Source organism: Sarcophilus harrisii, chromosome 1 (genome assembly GCF_902635505.1).
Source record: "Sarcophilus harrisii chromosome 1, mSarHar1.11, whole genome shotgun sequence".
NCBI classification, from domain to species: Eukaryota; Metazoa; Chordata; class Mammalia; order Dasyuromorphia; family Dasyuridae; genus Sarcophilus; species Sarcophilus harrisii.
The window spans coordinates 171,086,933-171,111,187 of NC_045426.1; the positions used below are offsets into that span (position 1 = coordinate 171,086,933).

A 24,255-nucleotide genomic window follows, 5' to 3' on the forward strand; every position below is an offset into this window, starting at 1 on the left:
CTGAATGGATGTCCATCTGTTGGAGAATGGCTGAATAAATTGTGGTATATTAATACTATGGAATATTACTGTTCTGTAAGAAATGACCAACAGGATGATTTCAGAAAGGCCTGGACAGACTTACACGAACTGATGCTGAGTGAAATGAGCAGCACCAAGAGATCATTATATACTTCAACAACAATATTATATGATGACCAGTTCTGATGGACCTGGCCATCCTCAGCAACAAGATCAACCAAATCATTTCCAGTGGAGCAGTAATGAACTGAACCAGCTACGCCCAGAGAAAGAACTCTGGGAGATGACTAAAAACCATTACATTGAATTCCCAATCCCTATATTTATGCCCACCTGCATTTTTGATTTCCTTCACAAGCTAATTGTACAATATTTCAGAGTCTGATTCTTTTTGTACAGCAAAATAACGTTTTGGTCATGTATACTTATTGTGTATCTAATTTATATTTTAATGTATTTAACATCTACTGGTCATCCTGCCATCTAGGGGAGGGGGTGGGGGGTAAGAGGTGAAAAATTGGAACAAGAGGTTTGGCAATTGTTAATGCTGTAAAGTTACCCATGCATATAACCTGTAAATAAAAGGCTATTAAATAAAAAAATTATTCCTTAAAAAATTAATAATGGCAAGTGGAAGTTAATAACTCCATGAGACATTGAGAAATGACAAAATAAGGTTCAGAGAATAGAAAAAAAAATAGGAGAAAAAGTGAAATAGCCCATTGGGAAAACAAATGACCTGGAAAGTAGATTGAGGAGAGATAATTTAATAATTATTGGACTACCTGAAAGCCATGATCAGAGAAATAGCTTAGATGTAGTATTTCAAGAAATCATAAATGTAAAGTGTCCCAAATATCTTAAAAGTATAGGGTAAAATAGAAATTGAAAGAATCCATTGATTCCTCTTAAAAGAGATTCCCACAATGAAAAAATCTCAGCAATATTATAGCCAAATTCCAGAACTCTCAGAAAATATTGCAAGCAACCAGAAAGTAACAGTTTGAATATTGTGGAGACACAGGATAACACAAGATTTAGCAACTTCCATGTTAAAGGAGAGGAAGACTTAGCATTAGAACCAAGAATTGCCTACCCAGCAAAACTGACATAATTCTTCGGGGGAAAAAATAGATATTTAATTAAATAGAGGATTTCAAGCATTCCTGATGAAAAGATAGAGCTGAATAAAAAATTTTACATTCAGACACAGAATTCAAGAGAAGCATAGAAAGGTAAACTTGAAACAGTAATCATAAGGGACTCAGTAATTAAACAGTTTGTATTCCTTTATGGGAAGATATATGTAACGCCTAAAAACTTAATCATTATTAGAGAAATTAGAGTCTACATAGACAGGGGGCATGAGTATGAGTTGATTGTGTTAGGATAACTTCCTTCCCTCTTCTCTCACTTCCCCCCTGAAAAAAAATGAAGGGATAAGAGAAATACACTGGGAGAAGGGGAAGGGAGAAAATTTTCTCACATAAAAGTGACATACAAGAAAGAGCTTATTTATAATAGAAGGGACTATGAAGAGGTGGTGGTCAATATTTGATCTTATTCTCATTGGAGTTATTTCAGAGAGGGAACAATATATGTGTATGTATACACACATATATAATAGACACATACATATGTATATATGTATATCTATACTTACTTGGATATAGAAATCTATTTTACCCAATAAGAAAATAGAAGGAAAACTGATAAAAGATAAAGAGTTGGGGAATGATAAAAGGGAGGGCAGATCAAGGGAATTAATGATCAGAGGCAAAACTGACTTTAGAGGATGTACACAATATAAAGAAAGAGAAAGATAAACAGAAAAAATAGGTTGGGGGGAAATACATAGTAGTCATAACTGTGAATGTAAATGAGATGAGCTCACACATAAAATAGAAGTGGATAGTAGAATGGATTATGAACCAGAATCCACTAATATAATTATACACTTGAAACTGAAAGACATACAGAGAGAATTAAAATAAAGGCTTGAAGCAGCATCTATTATTCAGCTGAAGTAAAAACAACAAACCTCACAAGGGCAGTAGTCATGATCTCAGCCAAAGCACAAGCTAAAATTCACCTAAATTTTCTGAGATAAGCAGGATAACCTTATTTTGTTCAAAGCTATTTTTTATAGCTAGTTTCCCTAATAAAGGACATATAGGGAACTGATTCAGATTTATAAAAGTAATTGATAAATTGTCAAAAGATAGGAACTGGCAATTCTTCAGAAGAAGAAATCAAAGTTATCTGTAGTTATATGAAAAAAATGTTCTAAATCATTATTGATTAAAGAAATACAAATAAACCAACTCTAATGTGCCATCAAAAATTACAAATCTTAGAAGGATATGGGAAAATAGGTACGTCAATGAACTGTTGGTTAGAGGTGTGAACTGGTTGAATCATTCTGGATAACCATTTGGAACTCTGCCCAAAAGGCTACAAAGCTGCAGACTCTTTGACCCAGCAATGCCACTATTAATTCTGTACCTCAAAGAAAGAGGAAAAAGACCCATATGTGTTGGTGTTTCTTTTCCAAAACACAGCCAGGTGATAAAAAGTTCAGATCTTTTATTGTGTCCTTCAATATAGCCTGGTTAGCTCAGAGGCCTATCTCTCCACTTGGTTCTAAGAGCTCCGCCTGAATGTCTCCAAATCCAAAGGTTTGTCCTTCCAACTCCAGCCAGCACCAAGGTGGAAGATGCAATGAATCTCTTGCCTCAAAGATAGGGCTTGTGGGCTTCCTCCCAGAGTGCTCCTCTCTGACCCCAGTCAGTGTTCCCAAGTAACTCTTACCTTGAGTGGCTCACTGGAGCTGTATTTATGCTACTTCTCCGAGAGTGGGATTGTGGGATATCTCCTAGCATGCTCTCTGAAATCTCCAAAATGTGTGAACTCCATTGAGTACTTAGATACTTATGAGCTCTCTGAAGGTGTGAACACAAGCATTGTTTCCATCAGTTGTACTTAGTACCTTGTTTCAAATTCTGGCCCAAAATATCTCCTTCTGAGATCAAATCAATCATATTGAACCATGCTAAATTAGATAATTATTGTTTCTATCAACTCTAATGGCTTAACAGTTTGTAAAGATTCCAACACATGTGTACACCAATATTTATAGCAACTCTTTTTGTAGTAGAAAAGGATTGGAAATTGAAAAGGTGCTCATCAGAATTACTAAACAAGTTGTAGCATAGGATTTTGATGGAATTCCATTGTGATATGTTCAGAAAATTGATGAATTGATGAAAAGTGAAGCGAGAAAAACTATATTGATCATTTTGCATAGTAACAGCAATATTGTATGATGATTAACTGAGAATTACTTAGCTATTCTGATCATTACAGTGATTCAAGACAGTTTCAGAGTACTCATGACGAAAAAATGTTGTGTACCTCCAGAAAAAGAAAAGGTGTCTGTGTGAGTGTGTGTGTGTGTGTGTGTGTGTGTGGCCATATGCTAATATGGAAATATGGTTTGTGTAATTTTACATGTATAATTTAGATTATTTTGTTTGGCTTCTCAGTGGGTGGAGCAGGAATGAGAGAGAGGGAGAGAATTTGGAACTCGAAATTTAAAAATAAAATAATAAATTTAGATTAAAAATAAGGTTTTGGTATTCATCTGTTGTTTCTCCTTTGTTTTTGAAGAGGACCAATGATATCTTGAGGTGATGTCTTGACTTGTGTGAAAATTGGATTTAAATGAAGCAGAATTGCACAAAATCTTCAAGTCTCACTGTCTTCCAGATTCACTGAGTTCAGCATGTCCAATAGGCTTCATACCCCTTAGTATGTCAGGAGATATTTACCCCCGCCATGTGAAGACTTCTTCCCTTTTCCCCTAATGTAGATGAGAATAATTTGTTCCAGTGACCATAATCTTGGCTGATGCAGGTGTTATGGAAGTTGCTTAGAGCTTGGTCAGACATTGAAGATACCAATCTTGGGCCATCTTGACTTTTGTTTTTGTCATTTTGCCTTTTCATCAGTATCTAATTAGGCATGAAATGGAGAAACCTTTGAGTGAAGTTATTTGTTACTGTCATACTGCATACTAGGTATCCACATTGTAAAGATTGCTTATTGTTGGTGAGATTTTCCGGATTCTCCTATTTGTAGATGAGGTGAACTCTGGACTGTTACTGAAGCTTCTCTGTGAATTGCTTAGCCGACAGAAATTAAGTGGATGGTGAATGTTTATTGGCTTGATGAGACAGGCATTTCAGTGGGTAGAGCCATTTGTGTTAGTCCATCAGGATTTGCATCTTTATTTCAACTGGATAATAAAGTGGCTTCAGATTAAGAGGAGAATGGATTTAATATCCTTTAGGAAATTGTTTTGCACAAATAATTAGTATCATAATACACTGTGATAACTTATGTGCAAGAAATTGTGTGTTAAGGTACCATTAAGAATGTGAATGATACATTAATATAATGGAATATTACTGTATTTTAAGAAGTGACAAATATTAATTCAGAGAAGCATGGAAAAGCTTGTGTCATCTGTTACAGAGAAAAGTAAGCATGATCAAGAAAATAATACATAGGGAAGAAAAGATTTAGATGAACTAAGAATTAAGAAAACAATATTATTAATTGTTATAATGATAAGAATGGAAAAAGCAAAACTTCGAACCAATTGAAAATAAATATTATAAAATTAGAAAGAATAAATAGAGCCCATAGAAGAGCTATCTATACATTTGAAAAGATACCTCCTCCTATTCCTTGGCAAAGGTGAGGAGCACAAGAGTATGGAACATTGCATATATTTTCCAGATTTTTTTTTTTTTTATATTTTGGTCAATTTTACTGGATTTTTCCTTTTCATATTTTTTCTTTTAAAAATATTTTTTGATAAATGAAATGGTTCTCTGGGATGGAAGAGGTGAAATTAAGATGAAAAATATAAACCAAAGGTAATGAATTTTATTTAAAAATATGTATAGCTGGAAAATAATGTTAAAAAACCAAAATTTTCACTAGTTATCTACGAAATATTAAAAGAGTTAGAGAAAGGACTCTGGAGTGTTAGGAATATCTTGGGAGAATTTATGTAAGAACATGGGCCAGACTATGAAGATGGGTTACAAGTGATATTAGTGGAGGGACTGCTACTCAACACTAATTAGTTCATAGATCCATAAAAATATTCAGACATAGAATTACAGAATTTTAAAGCTGAAAATATCCTAGGGGTTCCTTGGTTTGGTTGGTGAGAGAATCCTATTTCAGAGTTAGCATCTAAAGACTGTCCTTTTTAGTTCAACCCACACCTGACCAAAAATCTTTTTGCTACCATCCCCAACAGATGCTCATATATCTTTCTTTTGACTTCTAGTCATCAACCTTTTGGGGCCAACCAGACTTATTCTTATTATTCTTCACTGTCTTTCAAATACTTAAAAATTTATGATGTTCCTCTTTTTCTTCAAGTTTTAAATGCTCTAGATCAGTGTCTAACTCAACCCCTTTCCCCCCCAAAAAAACCAACAACCCAAAAAAACAAACAAACAACTAAACCACACTTAAGGATCCTGGTGGTCACATATCAAAATTATCTGGGTTTTATCCAATTTTTATTTTGTTAAATGTTTCCTAATTACATTTTAATCTGATTTACCTGTACTCTGGAATGTTGTTGGCTTGTGTCTTTGTTTTCAGTTGATCCTTATAAGTTTGCAGCCACTTCATCACATTAATTGATCCTTATAAGTTTGCAGCCACTTCATCACATTAATTGCCATCTTTTAAATATTGCCAAACTTAGTGTCCTTCCTAAAATTTGCCACACATCCATATAATATGTTGCCTGTAGCCTTATTAAAGCTGAGAAGGATTATCACTATACAGAGGACCTGGATTTGAATCCCTGCCTTTTTATTTATTACTGTCTGTGTGATCTTGGGCAAGGCACTTAACTTTTCTGAATCTCAGTTTCCTCATCTATAAAATGAATGGATTGTATTAAGTAATCCTCAAGGTATCTTCTAGTTTTAAATCTCTCATTCTCAATGCTATATTAATCTTACCTGAAACATAAAAATCATCTCTTTTTTGTTGTTGTTGCTGAATCATATTGAATTTGCAATCTAAAACTTCCAATTTTTTTCCCACACAGACCACTGTTTTTTATTTTTCCCATTTTGTATTTGTGAAATGTATCTTTTGAACTCAAATATAGAATTTGACATTGATCCCTGTTAAATTTCATCATATTTTATCTGGCCTTTTTAATATGTCAGAACCTTATTGGATTCTTTTGTTAGCTTTTATGTCATCACTTCCAGCTTCTTGATGTCTGTGTACTTGATAAGTATGCTTTTGAGGCCTTCATCCAAATATGTGATAAAATGTTGTCACACAAATATTAGAAAACTCTCATAATTGAAAGTGACTTATTAATGACTTATTCTGTTGGTTCTATTATCATTAACTTTGGATCTACATAACTGAATATCTTCCAGTTTTCAAAGGACAGGAACAATTTTTAAATGAAGAAATGAAAACTATCAACATTCATGTAGACATACTCCAAAACACTAATAATAGCATAAATGCAAATTAAAATAACTTACTTTAACTTGTTTCCAGCAAATTAGCAAAGGTGATAAAAGACAAAGTCAATGTTAGAAAGACTGTAAGAAAAAAGGCTTGCAATACAGTGTTGAAAGAGTTGTTAACTTGTCTAACCGTGTTGAAAAACAGTTTGGAACTGTGCTAAAAAAAAAAAAAAAAAGTTATTAAACTATTCATACCCTTTTTAGTCAGTGAACCAAGTAAAAGACATAATGTCCCAAACAAGTAAAATTGGATACAAAGTATGAGGAATAATATTACTCTCTATGAAGTGCAAAAATTAAATTGAGAACTATATGGAAAGTCTTGCATGGAACTGATAACATGAAATAACCTGGATCAAGAGAACAGTTTATTTAACGAATTGAGTAATGTAAAAGGGAAAAAAACAACAACAACACAAAAAGACATCAGGATTTAGGTCAGTGCAATTAATTTTTATTCCAGAGGATAAATATCATCTCTAGGGAATTGGTAGACTACAAGTATAGAATGAGGCATAAATTCTCAGATAGGGTCAATGGGTCAGTTTATTTTTCTTATTATATTTATTTGTTATGAGGGATGGCTCTAAAGAGAGGGGAATAGAGAAGTAACAGTGATGTAAAAAAAAAAAAATGACAGTATTAAGGAAGAAAGGGTTTTAAAGCTTGGTGAAAATAGAGGCCCAGTCAAATTAGTAGCATACTATTCAACTCCCACAAAAGACTTTATGTCCTAGAACTAGAATTATACAAAATAAATTTATTGTCTAAAGATCATTAAAGTATTGTACAAAAAAGATGGAATCAGTTTAGTTCAGCATATTGTGTACTTGATAAAAACCACTTATGGTGGCCTTTCATAATTACTTTTTACTTTTCTGTACATTTTCTGCCTATTCCTTTTAAGTCATAATGAAATTTTTCCAGGAATTTGAGTCAAGTTCATTTGCTTATAGTTTGCAGATTCTTCTTGCCTCTTTGTTCAAAATTTGGACAATATATACCTGTCTTCAATAAATAAAACATAGAATTTTAAAGTTGAAAGAGCCCTCAGCAACTGTCTAATCCAAGGTTCTTTTTCAAAATACATGCAAAGATAATTTTCAATATCCACCCTTGCAAAACCTTTTGTTCCAAAATTTTTTCCCTCCCTCCTTTCCTCTCCCCTCTCTTAGAGAGTAAGTAATCCAATATAGGTTACATATGTACAATTCTTCTAAACATATTTTTATATTTCTCATGTTGCTCATGAAAAATCAGATCAAAAGGGAAAAAAAGAGAAAGGAAAAAAAAACCATAAGCAAATAAGAAAAGAAAAAATACTATGTTGTGATCCTCCTTCAGCCTTCATATCTTCTTTCTGGATGCAAATGGCTCTTTCCATCATAAGTCTTTTGGAAGTGCTTTGAATCACCTTATTGTTGAAAAGAACCAAGTCCCATCACAGTTGATCTTTTTGCTGTGTACAATGTTCTCTTGGTTCTACTCACTTCATTTAACATCACTTCAAGTAAGTCTTTCTAGGTTTTGAGAAGTGACATCAGACTACTCATGATTTCTTATAGAACAATAATGTTCCATTACATTTATATACTATAACTTATATAGCCATTCCCCAACTGAGGGGAACCCACTCATTTTCTAGTACCTTGCCATTACAAAAAGTACTGTTACAAACATTTTTGCACATGGGTGTTCTTTTCCCTTTTTAATAATCTCTTTGGGATACAGACCCAGTAGAAACACTGCTAGATCAAAGAATATGTAGTTTGATAGCCCTTTGAGCATAGTTCCAAATTGCTCTCCAGAATGATTGGATCAGTTCACAACTCGACCAACAATGTCCAAGTGTGTCAATTTTCCCACATCCCCTCCAACATTTATCATTTTTTCCTGTCATCTTAACCAATCTGAGGGGTATGAAGTGGTATCTCAGTTGTCTTAACTTGTATTTCTCCAATCAATAGTGATTTTGAGCATTTTTTCATATGACTAGAAATGACTTTAATTTCTTCATTTGAGGGGGCAGCTAGGTGGCGCAGTAGATAGAGCACCAGCCCTGAAGTCAGGAGGACCTATGTTCAAATCTGGGCTCAGACACTTAACACTTCCTAGCTATGTGACCCTGAGCAAGTCACTTAACCCCAATTGCCTCAGCCAAAAAAAAAAAAATCTTCATTTGAAATTTATCTATTCATGTCTTTTGATTTCTCAATTGGAATATGACTTGTATTCTTATAAATTTGATTACATTTTCTATGTATATTAGAAATGAGGTCTTTATCAAAAACACTGGATATAAAATTCCCCCTCTCCCCAGTTTTCTGCTTCCCTTCTAATCTTGGCTGCATTGTTTTTGTTTGTATAAAACCTTTTTAATTTAATATAATAAAAGTTATCCATTTTGCATATCACAATGTTTTCTAGTTCTTCTTTGGCCATAAATTCCTTCCTTTTCCTTAGATAGATATGAGAGGTAGACTATCCCTTGTTCTCCTAATTTGCTTATAGTATCACCTTTTATGTCTAAATTATGAACCCATTTTTACCTTATCTTGGTAAATAGTGTTAGGAGTTGGTCAATGCCTAGTTTCTGCTATTTTGTTTTCCAGTTTTTGAAAAAATTGATGACTATTTCTATATAATTGGTTTTCTTTGTAATTCTTTATATTTTAAGCATTTAAAAATATTCTTTTTTTAATTATAGCTTTTTATTTAGAAGTTATATACATGGGTAATTTTATAATATTGACGATTGCCAAACCTTTTGTTCCAATTTTTCCCCTCCTTCCCCCCAACCCCTCCCCCAGATGGCAGGTTGACCAATACATGTTAAATATGTTAAAGTATAAATTAAATACAAAATAATTATACATGTCCAAACAGTTATTTTGCTGTACAAAAAGAGTCGGACTCTGAAATAAGGTACAATTAGCCTGTGAAGGAAATAAAAAATGCAGGCGGATAAAAATAGAGGGATTGGGAATTCTATGTAATGGTTCTTAGTCATCTCCCAGACTTCTTTCGCTGGGTGTAGCTGGTTCATTTTATTTCTGCTCCATTGGAACTGGTTTAGTTCATTTCATTGCTGAAGATGGCCAGGTCCATCAGAATTAATCATCATATAATATTGTTGTTGAAGTATATAATGATCTCCTGGTCCTGCCCATTTCACTCAGCATCAGTTCATGTAAGTCTCTCCAGGCCTTTCTGAAATCATCCTGCTGGTCATTTCTTATAGAACAATAATATTCCATAATATTCATATACCACAATTTATTCAACCATTCTCCATTTGATGGGCATCTACTCAGTTTCCAGTTTCTGGCCACTACAAAGAGACCTGCCACAAACATTTTGGCATATACAGGACCCTTTCCCTTCTTTAAAATCTCTTTGGGATAAAAGCCCAGTAGTAATACTGCTGGATCAAAGGGTATGCACAGTTTGATAACTTTTTGAGCATAGTTCCAAATTGCTCTCCAGAATGGCTGGATGTATTCACAATTCCACCAACAATGTATTAGTGTCCCTGTTTTCCCCACATCCCCTCCAACATTCCGCATTGTTTTTCTCTGTCATTCTAACCAATCTGACAGGTGTGTAGTGGTATCTCAGAGTTGTCTTAATTTGCATTTCTCTGATTAATAATGACTTGGAGCATCTTTTCATATGGCTAGAAATAGTTTCAATTTCTTTGTTTGAGAATTGTCTGTTCATATCTTTTGACCATTTATCAATTGGAGAATGGCTTAATTTCTTAGAGTCAATTCTCTCTATATTTTGAAAATGAGGCCTTTATCAGAACCTTTGACTATAAAGATGTTTTCCCAGTTTATTGCTTCCCTTCTAATCTTGTCTGCATTAGTTTTGTTTGTACAGAAACTTTTCAATTTGATATAATCAAAATTTTCTATTTTGTGATCAATAATGATCTCTAGTTCTTCTTTGGTCATAAATTCCTTCCTCTTCCACAGGTCTGAGAGGTAAACTATCCTATGTTCCTCTAATTTATTTATAATCTCATTCTTTATGCCTAGATCATGAACCCATTTTGACCTTTTCTTGGTGTACGGTGTTAAGTCAATGCCTAGTTTCTGCCATACTAGTTTCCAGTTTTCCTAGCAATTTTTGTCAAATAGTGAGTTCTTATCCCAAAAGCTGGGGTCTTTGGGTTTGTCAAACACTAGAGTATTAAAGTTATTAACTGTTTTGTCCTTTAAACCTAATCTATTCCACTGATCAACTTAGTCTATTTCTTAGCCAATATCAAATGGTTTTAGTAAGTGCTGCTTTATAATATAATTTTAGATCTGGTACAGCTAGGCCACCTTCATTTGATTTCATTTAAAAATATTCAGATGCACAGGTTTCACCAAATGATTTCATGATGCAAAAAAAATTAAATACTTTTGTCATAAAGAGTAAAATAAAACTATTATCCTGGAGTAGTATGTGTCCAGCAAAGTTTATAAACCTGAAATTTTTAAGAGATGAAATAGGAACATAAATATTGGATTGTGGTGATTAGCCAGGAATGAAGATTAGATGAAGAAGGGAATCATGGGAGATAAGAGGAGCAAGAATAAAACCATAGTTAATTGAGTCATGGATGTGGTTAGAATGAGAAGGCAAGGATTTGGAATGAGGAGAACTGGGTTTGGATTCTAGCTGTCACTTACTTTCTTCTGGACCTTGAATAATTCAAATTACCTGGGCCCCAGTTTCCTTGTGAAGGGTGTTGGATTATTTTGTTTCTAAGTTTCTTTCCATGTCAAAAATGTTGTTTATCTAAAGGTTGGTGAGGTAAGTGAGGAAAAGGTGTTTGGAATTATAATATATACCTTTGAGATTCTGTTGAAGAGAACAATGGTAATTCCCTTTCATGCTCTGTCCTTCAGTTTTTCTTTGATTAACAATGGGGATCATAAATGTTGAACCATAAGAGGGTTGGTTGGAAGGGAATAAGCATTTATATCACATCTGCTATGTGCTTTTTGTAAATAATATCTCATTTGATACATTACCATCCCTCTTTTATTACTGAGCAAACTGAGGTGGACAGAAATTAAGTAATTTTGTCCACAGTCATACAGTAAAGTAGTGTGACTGGATTTGCACTTGAGTCTTCCTGACTCCAAACCCAGCAGTCAATCCATTGCACCATTTTGTTGCTTCTAGCAATGAGTCTTGCCTAGTATAAGTAAAATATTTCTTTTTAGCCTTTAACCCTGACCTCATCGTCTTTTAGTTGCCTCCCAGGCATTTTTATGTATTTTCATAGTTTTCTGATATTTGAAATTTAGCATGTGGAAATCATCTTTTCCTAGCATCATCATTTTTGTCTGGTCCTTCAGACTTACAAATGTTCTTCTGTCTTTTTAAAGCTCCCAATCCCTAGCCAACTCATTTATCCTAACCCTAAAAATGTTTTTTCTCTGTGGGGTTCTTTTAAATATATCTTCTTCCTTTTTATTTTTGTAATCTCACCTATCCTTTCTTGCATTTGGATCATGACATCACTTTCCAAACAGCTTTTCTTCTTGACATTCCATTGTCCTAAACACAGTTGCCAGGATGATCTTTCTTGCAGTTTTTATTGTTTCTTTGCTCAAGAATCTGCAATGATCCCCTTCTTTGAAGTTCCTATGTTAATCCCATTTAGTTATAAAAACCTTATTTATAGTTATTACTGCTTATTTTGATCTTTGCATCCGAAGCAAAGCAAATCTGTTGTTTAGTACGTAGGACTCTTCTCTTATCCTTAACATTTTATGTTCTCTTTTGAAGACCTAACTCAAAACTTATTTCTTTGATTAATCCCAACCCATTTTAATCACTCCCTTTATTCCAAGTTCTGTCTGTTGTTCTTAGGTATTCAATTGGTACTACATTATTTTAACATTTGCCATGCTGCTATAGTTGTTTTTACATGTGTGTGTGTATGTGTGTATATGTGTGTGTGTGTGTGTGTGTGTGTATACACTTATCCAACTAGATTGTAAACTGAAAGGTGTGTTTTAAAAATTATTCCATAGCACCAAATAACATACTTTTTGTGTAATACATGCTCAAGGAATATTTGCAAATTAAATGAAATATTGTACTTTTTTTTGATAGGTGCAAGAGTGCTAAAATATTATTAAAACCACAACTAGGATGGACAGTTATTTTAAAGCTGCTGTCAATGACTTGGACAAACTCCTTGATGATTTTGAACAGAGCACAGGTTTGTTTTTCATTTGTGCCATTACAGGGAAATGAGACAGTATTTAACTCTTAATTATCTTACCCATACTATTTACAGGAAATTATGTATTCAACTTTTATGATATCTCTGTGCTATGTTTTACTTTGTTGTCATATCAGTCTTGGTTTAATCTTATTCTAAATGTAGCTTTGTTGCACAGTAAAACTTAAATTTGTGAAATCTAAACAGAAATATACTTAATTTAGATAACTTTAAAAATGTAACATGTTAATCTTTGAAAGGACATTCATTTTTCATTTGGTTTGTGGGCTGTGGATAAAGTTACTTAGAGAAAGAAAAATTAATTTTGTGTTTTCATTTTAAATAGATGAACATGATCATTACCATATGGCAGAAAATTCATATAATTCCAACTACTGTTCAGTTTCTTCAGAACTGCCTTCCTCAGAACCAGTTCCTCCAGCACCCAAAGATCAACAATATTTTAGTAGTGGAACCACCTCAGAAATACTCTGTAGAACAAATCAGGCTGCAACAAATGGAAAAAAACTTGGAGGATTAACATCTTCAATACAAAATGAAAAAAATGTAACAGGACTTGATCTTCTTTCAACTGTGGATGGTAGCTCTTCAGATGAAATTCAGCCTTCAAGCCTGGGACGATGTGGTATTCCAGTCTGTGATCTTATCAGTGACATGGGTAATTTGGTTCATGTAACAAGTAGTCATGAAGATATTCAGACGTTGCCATCAGATAATTTCCAAACCAATACAGAATCACTGATTGGCTTAGATTTGTCTGTTTTGCCAGCTACTATTTGTGCTTCATCAGAAGACCATGGTTATGGTGTCATTTCCGATGAACAAAATGATGAAGGGAATTCTGTAATACAAAAACTAGAAAATGTTGCAACCAAAGAATTGAGTTTAAAAATAGATACTGCATTTTTAAAGTCATATGATCATAATAGAACAGACACTTTAGAAGATAAAAAGATAAATGATCAACTAGAACAAACTCACAGCCTTAACTCTGTATATGCCTTGACACAACAGAATCCCAAAACAGTTGATTCCAAAGACAAAAAACACAACTTGCCTTGTGAGTTGTTTAAAGATGATAAATCCTTAGTTAGACAGGAGGTAATTGTGACAGGCAGAAATCAGACAACAGAGTCCAAGGAAATAGACAGCATGAGTGTTGCCTGTGACCTTCCAAAAAATGAAGGCTTATGCACAAATGACTCAAATACAAGAGATGAAAAGTATCACTTACCTGATTCCTCCTTTCAGGAGGATAGGATTTCTTTACTTAGAAAACTACCTGCAGAAGAAAATTCATGCAGTTTAGACCTTAGAAGTAACAGTGATATGATCCATGATGTCTCTTCAACTTTACATATTTCTAGTAAAGAAGTAGAATCCTCATTGTCCTGCCTTCCAATATCTGTGTCTATGTGTGGCTCACTAATTGAAAATGAAGATAAAAGTGATATTTTGCCTCAGAAGGAACAAGCTGATAGCACAGCGCAAGATGTCATAACTGTACATGAAGAAATACCCAAGAGTATTGTTTTAGATGAACCGTTTAAAGACACTGAACCCTCTAAACAAGATGAACATACAAATATAATTGACCAAATGTTTGTTGAAAATCCGGCAGGTGGAAAGTTGGATCTTGGCCAGATGATTAGCAGAACTGAGCCTTCTGAACACCATTATACTGATTTTTCTATTGCAACAGACTCCAAAATAGAACATTCTGATAATGATATTCTGTCATTTCGTGATCATCGTGAAGGTAACACTTTTTCAAGTAGTAGTGGTATTAGGCAGGAATTAGATTACTTTCATATTGATGAAGACTTAACAAGCGACACTCTAATTAGTGATGCTGAACTTGATGCCTTTCTAACTGAACAGTATCTTCAGACCACTAGTGTTCAGTCCTTGGAAGAAAATGCAGATGTGAACACTCACTTGAATGAAATGAATGTGAAAGACTTAGATAGTGAAAAGACTAATAATATGTATTTAAACAATAAGGACGTAGTAAAGAGTGGAGTTTCTCATATTACTAGTATTTGTGGAGCAGTTGATAAGCAGTGTACATCAGAGGATGGTGGTCTGTCTTTAGGAGAAAAAGAAAAGCCTGAGGTTGTTAATGAAATGTCTGGCTCAGATATTAATAGTCAGATGGCCCATGCTGGAGGAGCCAGACCTAAGCAATTACTTAACTTTTCAGCAAGAACAACTAGTCCAAAGGATCCAAGTAAACCTAAAGTACAAAATGTAGCAGAAATGGAACCCAGTGTAGCAAATTCAGTCTCCTCCAAAGCTTGTTCTGTGGACATTGCATCTGAACTTAACATAAGCTACAATGTTGATACTGAAAATAGTTTGGAAGCTGGAGACACTTGCACTATAACAAACAAAGACCCTGTTCCTTTAGCTGAAAAGACATGTAGAGAAGGCGTGGTTTTAGGGCAAAAGCAGCCTTCCTGGGTTCCTGATTCAGAAGCTCCAAACTGTATGAACTGCCAAGTCAAATTTACTTTTACAAAAAGGCGCCACCACTGCCGAGCATGTGGAAAAGTAAGTTATACAAATTAAAAAATTTTATTTTCTTCCTTTTTAGAAGCATGTTTTTGAGTATTGTTTTATAAGGGAAACTAAACTGGTGACTTTTTGCCCATGAAAATACAATTGTATGATGAACTATATGTCATCACTTTGCATTCTTATTTCTTTCTAGTGATTATTATGGAAATATTTAAAACCTTATATTGTCTTTTCATGGCTTGATTGATAATGTGAGTATTACAATAAGGAAAGAAGTACAAGGGCACTTTTGACTGGGGAATAGAAATTCATAAAAGCTAAATCCATTCCTTTAGACACATAGATTTAGAATTGGAAGGGAATAAAAGCATTTTGTCTATTTCACAATTTAGTCCAAACTTCCTCATGCCCCAGTTTATGGATAGAGAAAAATGAGACTCAGAGAGGTCAGGTGACTTAGTCAAGATTACTTTAGCATTGTTAGTGGCAGGATTTAAATCCAGAACTGAGCCTTATATTTTGTTAGGAGTATCAATGTGATTATTAGGGCACTTTTTAAGAAGTCTGGCTGGCTGCTGGCTGGCTAGCAAGCAATATTTGGTCATAGAAAAAAGAAAAAAACTGCCTCCCATGGGGAATTACAGTGACGACAGGATTAACAGTATTCAATTGAGTTAATCATTTACAAATTGTAGAAGGTCCTCTGGTAACAGAAAGTAATATTTTTTGTTAATTGTTTTTCTATAACATTTTGAGCTTGTTAATTTTTAATAGAAAAAATACTATACTTGAAAGTTGAAAAGAATCAGGAAAAATATTTGAAGTATTAAGGTTCTTTTAAGGGAAAGTTCTTTTTATTTGACACAAATTCATAATGATCACTAAAGAATTCTTTGTATTAAAGAAATACTTTGATTGTACAAAGTTCAACCTAAGAGACTAAGATTGCAAAGGAAGAAATCTGAACAGCTGTCTTTGATAACAATCAGAAAAATAGTTTGTATACTGAAGCATAATTTCTGACTTTAAAAAGGCAGAGAGTATGCTATGGAACAAATATTTAAAATCAGTATTTTATTCTTATTTAGGTATTTTGTGGTGTCTGTTGTAGCAGGAAGTGCAAACTCCAGTATTTGGAAAAAGAAGCAAGAGTCTGTATTGTCTGCTATGAGTCTATTAGTAGAGGTAAGTGTATATAAATCTTTTTTCTTCTTGGATAACTGTCTAACTTAAAAACAAATTATATTACTACTAGGTCTCCTTAAGTCAGTGGCTTAGTGTTGGACTTATTTGGGACTTTCCAAAGCTTGATTTCTCCTTTTTGTTCCACTTTCACAATTAATATTTTCATTCTGGGAAGTAAGCATTAACTTTCTGAGTGTCAGTTCATTAACTTTAGGTATCAAAATTCATTAACTAGGAACTAAAGTTGCTAAATAATACATTTCATTTATCATACTGTTTTTATTAAAAAAAAAAAAAACTTACTGAAAACATATGTATGTATCAAAGTTGTAAGTTCCAGATAAGGAAAAGACTATGTCATATATAAGAATTTTTAAATACAAATGGAGGGAGATCTTATGAAATCACATTATTTAGAGGTTAATACATATTTAGCTTTATATTTCCCATTATATCTATATCTTTCTACCTATTTCTCCCACATTTAACATTTTTGTCCTCTATTAATATACTTCTTGGATATTTACCATTGTTTTCAGCAATACTGAATGTTGCTTGTCTTTTAAAAAACTTGTGCAGGAATACTACAACATAAAAAAAATTGTTTATTGGTAATTTCAATAAACGTAAAATTTGATTTGTTGTGTTGGTGAAAAGATGAATGGAATTGTTCTTTTTTGGTTAAATATGAAAAATTTTAAAATATAATTAAAAAAATTTTAAAGTAAAAGTAAAAAACATTATTCTGTTTCCTCCTAACTTGATGAAGGATCTGGAAGTGTTACCTTTACTTCTGAGGCAATTTAAAATAATTTCTTCATGCTGGTTGAGTAGAAGGAGAATAATTGCTGCTGGCTAAGTCTTTCTGTGGTTATTTTCACCACAAAATTCCCTTCTCCATGTTTACTCATAAAATATTTATGGAAGAACAGGAAATTATGTTTATTGTGATTCCCAGAAGTCAGAGGTGTTCTTGTACAATGGAGAGAGCTCTAGCATGGTAGTGCAGAGGACCAGCATTCAAATCCCCCCTCAGATATTCATTATTCAGTTCACCTGGAATATGTCACCACCTTTTAGAGCCTCATTTTTCTTCATCAATAAAATGACAGGGTTGGATACCTTGAGGTATCTTTTACCTCTGAATCTATGATTGTGAGATCTCAAAGTGGCAGACTAAGAGAATGGTCACTTAAGAAAGCTTTCTGGATAAGATAGGTAAAGACTGTTTCAGATCCATGCAGCAGCTTTTATAAGCAGGCAGCACTTTTTAAGTGGAGGCAGATGACAGAGATTGTTTTTTATATATCATATCGAGAATAATGACAGTATTCTGTGGATAGGAATTGTGTGGTTGCTTGACATTTAAGAAAAATAAGACAGATGTGTTTTAAGAGGCCTTGGGGGAGGGCAACCAGCATAACTTGGGACAGAGGAAGATAAAAACTCATAAAAAATCAGAAGTTGTTGATTAGTTTCATTCTAATTGAGAAAAAAATACAAAATATCATTTTATCATACTGAGATGAACAAATTAGTTTCTTACAGCCTCGTTATCCACAAAAACAATGGCATAGGTTGTAACATTTTTAAAGTTTGAGATTTTAATACTTTGTCTTACTTATTTAGCACAGGCATTTGAAAGAATGATGAGTCCAACTGGTTCCACTACTAAATCCACTATTTCCTCTGAATGTGCCACAGTCCAGACTTCTCAGGATAACCAGATGTCTAGTGCACCTAACACCCCATCACCATCAGCTTTACCTACCTCAGCACTTAAACAACCAAGTATTGAAGGTAATTTTAAGAGACTGTCACTGCTTTATACTGGATTTTAAAATCTTTTGAGAATCATTAAAAAATTCTGGAGTACATATGACTTGTGATTTCTGTGCTTTTGTTTTATAAATAGGCATATATCATGATGGTCTATTTTTGAGGTTTATAGATTTGGGTGTGTTTGTGTGTGCTGATTTATATCCTTTGTCACATATCCTCTTATATCCTCTCTTGCCTATTAGTCTCTTTTTCATACAATGTGTTTTATCTTATAAATTTGACTATCCTGTGAATTCCTTAAAGATAATTTTTCAGGTTCCAATGTGTATAGCTCTGGCCCATGAAAATGTGTATTATACATAATAGGCACTCCTTTGGAAATAGTCAAAGAGTATTCTAAAAATTAGTCTTTTTCATACACTGTTTTATCCTGTAAATTTGACTCCCTATCCCGTGAATTCCTTAAAGAGAATCTCTTTTCAGGTTCCAATGTGTATAGCTCTGGCCCATGAAAATATTATACATAGTAGGCACTCCTTTGGGAATAGTCGAAAAGTATTCTAAAAATATTAACTTTGCTGTGCTGATAATGATCACATTATCTAATTTAAGCCCTTCCCCACTTTTTTAAATTGACACTAGGTCTGTGTTCCAGAGAACAGAGGAGAGTATGGTTTGCAGATGGTATTTTGCCCAATGGTGAAGTTGCAGATACAACAAAATTATCTTCTGGAGGCAAAAAGTATTCTCAGGACATGAGTCCTGTCTTACCTGATGTGCACATGGTATGAAAATAAAATATACAACTGCTTGTTGATAAAATACTTTTATGTTGTAAATGAATTCATGTTATTTAATAAAGAATACTCACCCTTGTGGATTTTGTAGGGTTTTTTCCTTAATGTTGAGAAATTAGTTGATGTGAATATTTCAGATTTGTGGCAAATTTAAGGAAATGAGATTTAGAATTGAATTGATATATTTAAAAGGTTTCCACAAGTTAAAGAAAATGGTAGTGATTTTAAAATTTATTTTGCTTTGTTCTCATACTGTTTTGAGTGTATTATGTTAAAAAGACTATAACTCAGAGAATTCTTCCCCACAAGTAGTAGAAACTGATATGTCATTTAGTGTATTAAGATTTAGCTTCTTTAATCAATCAGCCAGGCTCTTAGGTCTAGGAGTTAACATATTCCTTGCTCAAGCCCCTGCTATTTGAGATCGTTTCTTGATGTTACTCACCAATCACTTCCTTTGAAATTCCTGCCATATATCTGATTACCAAGGAATTCTTGTCTGTGACACCTCTCAGTTTCAGAGAAATTTCTTCTGTTGCCTCAGGCTGCTTTCCTTATCAGTCTTCCTTTCTAATCCAACTGCTGCTAAGCTTTTTGATTTCTCTCTTCATTTTGATCATCTAACATCATAGCCTCTCAATTCATTAACCCCTTCCCCCCACTTTATTTTAGCTCCCTGTAGATATGGTTGACCTTTAATCAGTCAATTAGCAAACATTTATTAAGTACCTATTAAGTCAGTCACTGTGTAAGACCTTAAACCTTTTGAATGTCCAAGTTCCTGAATTCTGAAAGTTTCTATTCATAATCTCATCATTCTACTTTTAGCTTGTTTAATGTTTGTCAGCTTTTTTTTTTTTTTTTTTTTTTTTGATACATCCCAGTTTTCCCTGTCCATCCACCTTTTTCTGGTTTCATTTTCTTTCATAATGTGAATTTATGAATTATATGTGACAGCTAGATGCAGAGAAGACCTGAATTCAAATCTAGGCTCAGATATTTCCTAGTGATGTGTTTCACTTTACGTCTGCCTCATGTGTAAAAGAGTAATACTACAAGCATCCCAAGGTTTTAAGGATCAAAATAGTTATAAAAGTTTAGCACTGTGTATATGCAGTATAAATGCCAGCTATTAGCCACCTAATATTAGGTACTGTCTTCTCCCCAAAAATCTGTTATACCCTTGTTCTTACCTTGCAAATAATTGATTATACTTAACCCCTATCATCATCTCCCTTACTACTCTCAAAGTTTCCAAATATTAAGATCCATTTTGCTAATTCAGTAGATAATTCATACTTTATAATCTGAATTGAGCCATTCCATTTGCACAGGGATCTTTTATTTTTCTCTGACTTCTAATCAGGCTCCTCACAGCAATTGTTAAAAGCCTCTTTTCTACATAAGCCTCAATTCTTCCTTGAGCTCTGCTCCCCAAACAAATGGTCTATCATCTTTCCTTTATTGAAAAGTCCAAAACTAGCGATTTTAATTTGTCTCCCTTCCTCCATAGTTCAATACCTTATTTTGTTTCCATCTCTTTCCTTCCTAGTGTCAGAGGATGAAATGGATTTTCCTCATTGCATGATTATCCCCATACTTATGCCTGTGACTCAGTCTCTTTACATCTCCAATTTCAGGCTGAACTGGATTAAAATTAATTGGGAAATATTTAATTATGAAATTTTGGAAAAATAGGAAATGTGGAAAAAATGGGGAAATATTTAATAAAATAAGAATACAATAGGAATACAATTCAGGAATCCTCATGGTTTAGTGGGTCCTTATTTTTATTTATGTTTGATGCTCCTGTCCTAGACCATGGTTCCATCTATTATTTTTAGTTTTCATTCCCTCCATTTTCAGTAGTTCATTATTTTGTCTCCAACATGTTCAAATTTTCCCTTTCTTAAAACACACATACCTATAAAAACATACCCACATACATACACATACACACACACACACACACACACACAATACCTTGCCACCTCTAAAATTTTATTTTTTCTCATTGTAAAACTTATAGAAAATAGAGCTTTTCAGATTTAAAATGTTCTGATATGACTAGAAGGAAAAATAAACCAAGTTAACCCAATAAATTTAGGATAATATTTTCATAGTGGAAACAAAAGGGCCAAATTAAATCGCATAGAAAGATATTAACAAGGAAATGTAATACATTTCTCCTTACGGAGATTTCAGATGTGAAAATTCTTGATGGCGTTCCCAAATACTGGCACACGAATAGTAAATGCTTTGATGGAATTCTTGAAGGATAAATAGTACATGACTTTTAATGCCATTTACAGTCTGGCTCCAGTCTACTTTTTTAACTTCCTTACAACTTTCTCTGTGCACCAGTCAGATGGAGCTACTCACTGCTTCCTCAGTCTTTTGGTGCATCCTTGCACCCAATTCCACCATATTTTCTTGTGCTATTTTGTCTTTATATTCTTGAGCCCTATATCTTTTTATTTGTCATCTCCCCTCTAATTTACTATCAGATTACTAATTTACAATCAAATAAGTTAAAATCATATAGGTTATAAGGGATTGTCTTGTTTAATCTTCGTATCCTTGGCATCTAGTATAGAGCCTTGCATATAGGAAGTATCTAATAAAGGTTTAATTGAACTGAAACAGTAAGCTTGATGTTTATGTTATTTGTCAGTAGGAATTAGTTCAAATTTTTCAAGCTTGCATGAATTATAAGCTTATGCTTTGTAACTAAACTTTAAGAATTTTAAATGAGTTCTGGGGAAAAACAGAAAATTATTTAAGCTTATACATTTTAGCCTTTAAATAAGTTGGTTCAAATCTCACCAGTCTCAAAAATAGAAGTACAGATGGAAGCCAATCTAGAAAATCTACCTTAGCTTTAGATCTTCCTTTATTCAAAAATTTTTTGGAGGGACAGGTTGGTTCTAGGACTGTTAAGTAGGGCTTCCATTAAACCAGACTTGGAAATATTTAAATTTTTCTCATTTCATTTTCCTAATCTCAGAAGTAGAATTGGAATTACCACAAATATAAAAAGTACTATACTTTATAAATATATTTTTAAAGAAAAAAAGTGTTATATAATCAAAGTGGTTATTGAACATCTTATTCATACCTTATATTTGGTTAACTCCCAAACTGCTATTTGAATTTTTTAACTTATTATGTACTTCCTCTCTTTTGTCCCTCTTAACTGGGATTTTAAAAAGCTAAGTAAAAACCTATTTTGTTGGATCTTTGAATATGTAGACTATACTTTACCTTTTACTGTTTTAACTTTTTACTATTACTAAGTTTAATCAACACTTGGAATGAAGTACTTTACTGTTGCTCAGAAAATAGAACCAATAATCTTTGTATTTCACAGATTGTGAACGCAGTGGATCATCATCCTTCCCTGGAAGTGGAAAAGTCCAAAGATGAAATAGCAGATACTGCAAGACAAGAGAAATTACAAAGTCCTCTTTCTGTAGTCCCGTCTGTAGAAGAATTGCCCATTAATGCTGTAACTGAGATGTTACAGAGTTCTCTTTCTTCTTTTGTATCTGACAGTGAAACACCCATTACTACAACAGTTGAGAAATCGAGTTCTGTTTCAGGTGTTCCAGCATATGACAATTTATCTACTGGTAGTTCCTCAGATTATAGATTGCTGTGTGGTATTGATAAATGTGTTAGGAAAGATATCAACCTTATACATAATGATGAGGATGGCTTGCCCCCTCTCCTTGTTGCAGCTGGAGAAAGAGGAGAAGGTGAAGTTTTAATATTATTACACTGATAACAAATTGGTTTGCATTTTATCTTTTGATAACATTGTTTGAAGCTAACATTAAAAAAAACCTCCTCAGCATGTTTTCTTATATTCTATCTTATTTATTGATAGGTCAGCATGTGTAAACTCATAACGTAATGGCTCAGTTTAAAAATTATTTTAATTGATGAATTAGATTAAATTAGTCTGTAATTAAGTTGGTGGTGTTTGAATATTTTGATTACATCAACAAAACCAACCCCTGAAAATTCTGGAAGGGATTTTGGACTAACCATAAGTGATATTTCCTTTACTTATCTGAAATGTATTCTCTTTAAAGTAGCACATGACCTTGGGGGTGTTCTTAGATCTAAAGTTCATATCAAATTTTTCAGTGGTTTAACTTTTTGTTATATGTAGTGGCAGGCATTCAGAAGATATCTTCTCTCAGAATTCATCTATAACATAGGTATTTCTCATAAATCTCCAGACATTCTATTAGATGGTATTAAATGTCCTTTTATGTCTATGACTTGATGAAGATGATGAGATTTAAAGAGATCTAATGTACCTCAGGACCTGTTTATTTTCAGGCAATCCAGGATATTTTCCCGGTGACTGATACAGAATTTTTTTTTCCTGTCTGTCTATCCAGTACTTTAGAAGCAAATAATTTACTCTTGCCATTTTCTCTGTGAAATTAGGGTTTTGGATTAGGTGATTTCTGATGTTCCTTTCAGTTATAATTAAAACATTCTATCATCTTTCCTAGTATGAACTAATTGCAGGTGTTGATCTGTTTTACACACTCTTCAGGAACACTTTTTTATTACTAAGCAATTAGGTATATTTTAATAGTAAAGTAACAAATATTTGTTGTATATTTGTGTGCTTTTACTGAATCACTACCACTTTTATTAAGAGGCATTGTGGTATGGTGGGAAAAAGCATTGGACTTTGGTTACAGTGTAGGCCACTAGGATCAGGAACTTATTTCAAGTCAAGATTTGGGTGTGAAGCCAACCCAGTATTTTTACATATGGCTTGATGAAGGCCTAAAATTATATAACTGTTGGAATTTGAAGAGAATGACTTGGGGTTGAATCCTGATTCTAACACTTTTTGTGTGACCTTGTTCAAGACACTTAACTCCTCAGATTATAAGTTGCTGTGTGATAAATGTTTTAGGAAAGTTATCTTTCTGGGCCTTTTTGCCCTTATATGAAAACAATGGAGTGGACTAACTTAGGTCTCTGAGATTCCTTTTAATTTACATCTCTAATTATTCTAAAGGATTATACATGCAATATACTTTTTGATCATGGACATAGAGCTGGAAAGGAATTTAGAGGA

General features: G+C 33.4%; 1 protein-coding gene and 1 long non-coding RNA gene across 4 annotated transcripts in view; one reads left to right on the plus strand and one right to left on the minus strand.

Annotated features, from left to right (window-relative positions):
• The window catches only part of ZFYVE16 (zinc finger FYVE-type containing 16), a 69,588-nt gene that overhangs the window by 18,282 nt on the left and 27,051 nt on the right, over positions 1–24,255 (plus strand). For both annotated transcript variants that reach the window (XM_031966943.1, XM_031966947.1), the window contains exons 2-7: positions 12,729–12,837; positions 13,187–15,414; positions 16,470–16,566; positions 18,196–18,366; positions 18,991–19,133; positions 22,516–22,903. In XM_031966943.1, coding sequence (XP_031822803.1) covers positions 12,768–12,837; positions 13,187–15,414; positions 16,470–16,566; positions 18,196–18,366; positions 18,991–19,133; positions 22,516–22,903 — 3,097 coding nt within the window. In that variant the 5' untranslated portion in view covers positions 12,729–12,767. The remainder of the gene's footprint in view (positions 1–12,728; positions 12,838–13,186; positions 15,415–16,469; positions 16,567–18,195; positions 18,367–18,990; positions 19,134–22,515; positions 22,904–24,255) is intronic.
• The window catches only part of LOC111719053, a 30,865-nt gene continuing 29,397 nt past the window's right edge, over positions 22,788–24,255 (minus strand). For both annotated transcript variants that reach the window (XR_004233960.1, XR_002769358.2), the window contains exon 4: positions 22,788–22,885. This is a non-coding gene — a long non-coding RNA (uncharacterized LOC111719053). The remainder of the gene's footprint in view (positions 22,886–24,255) is intronic.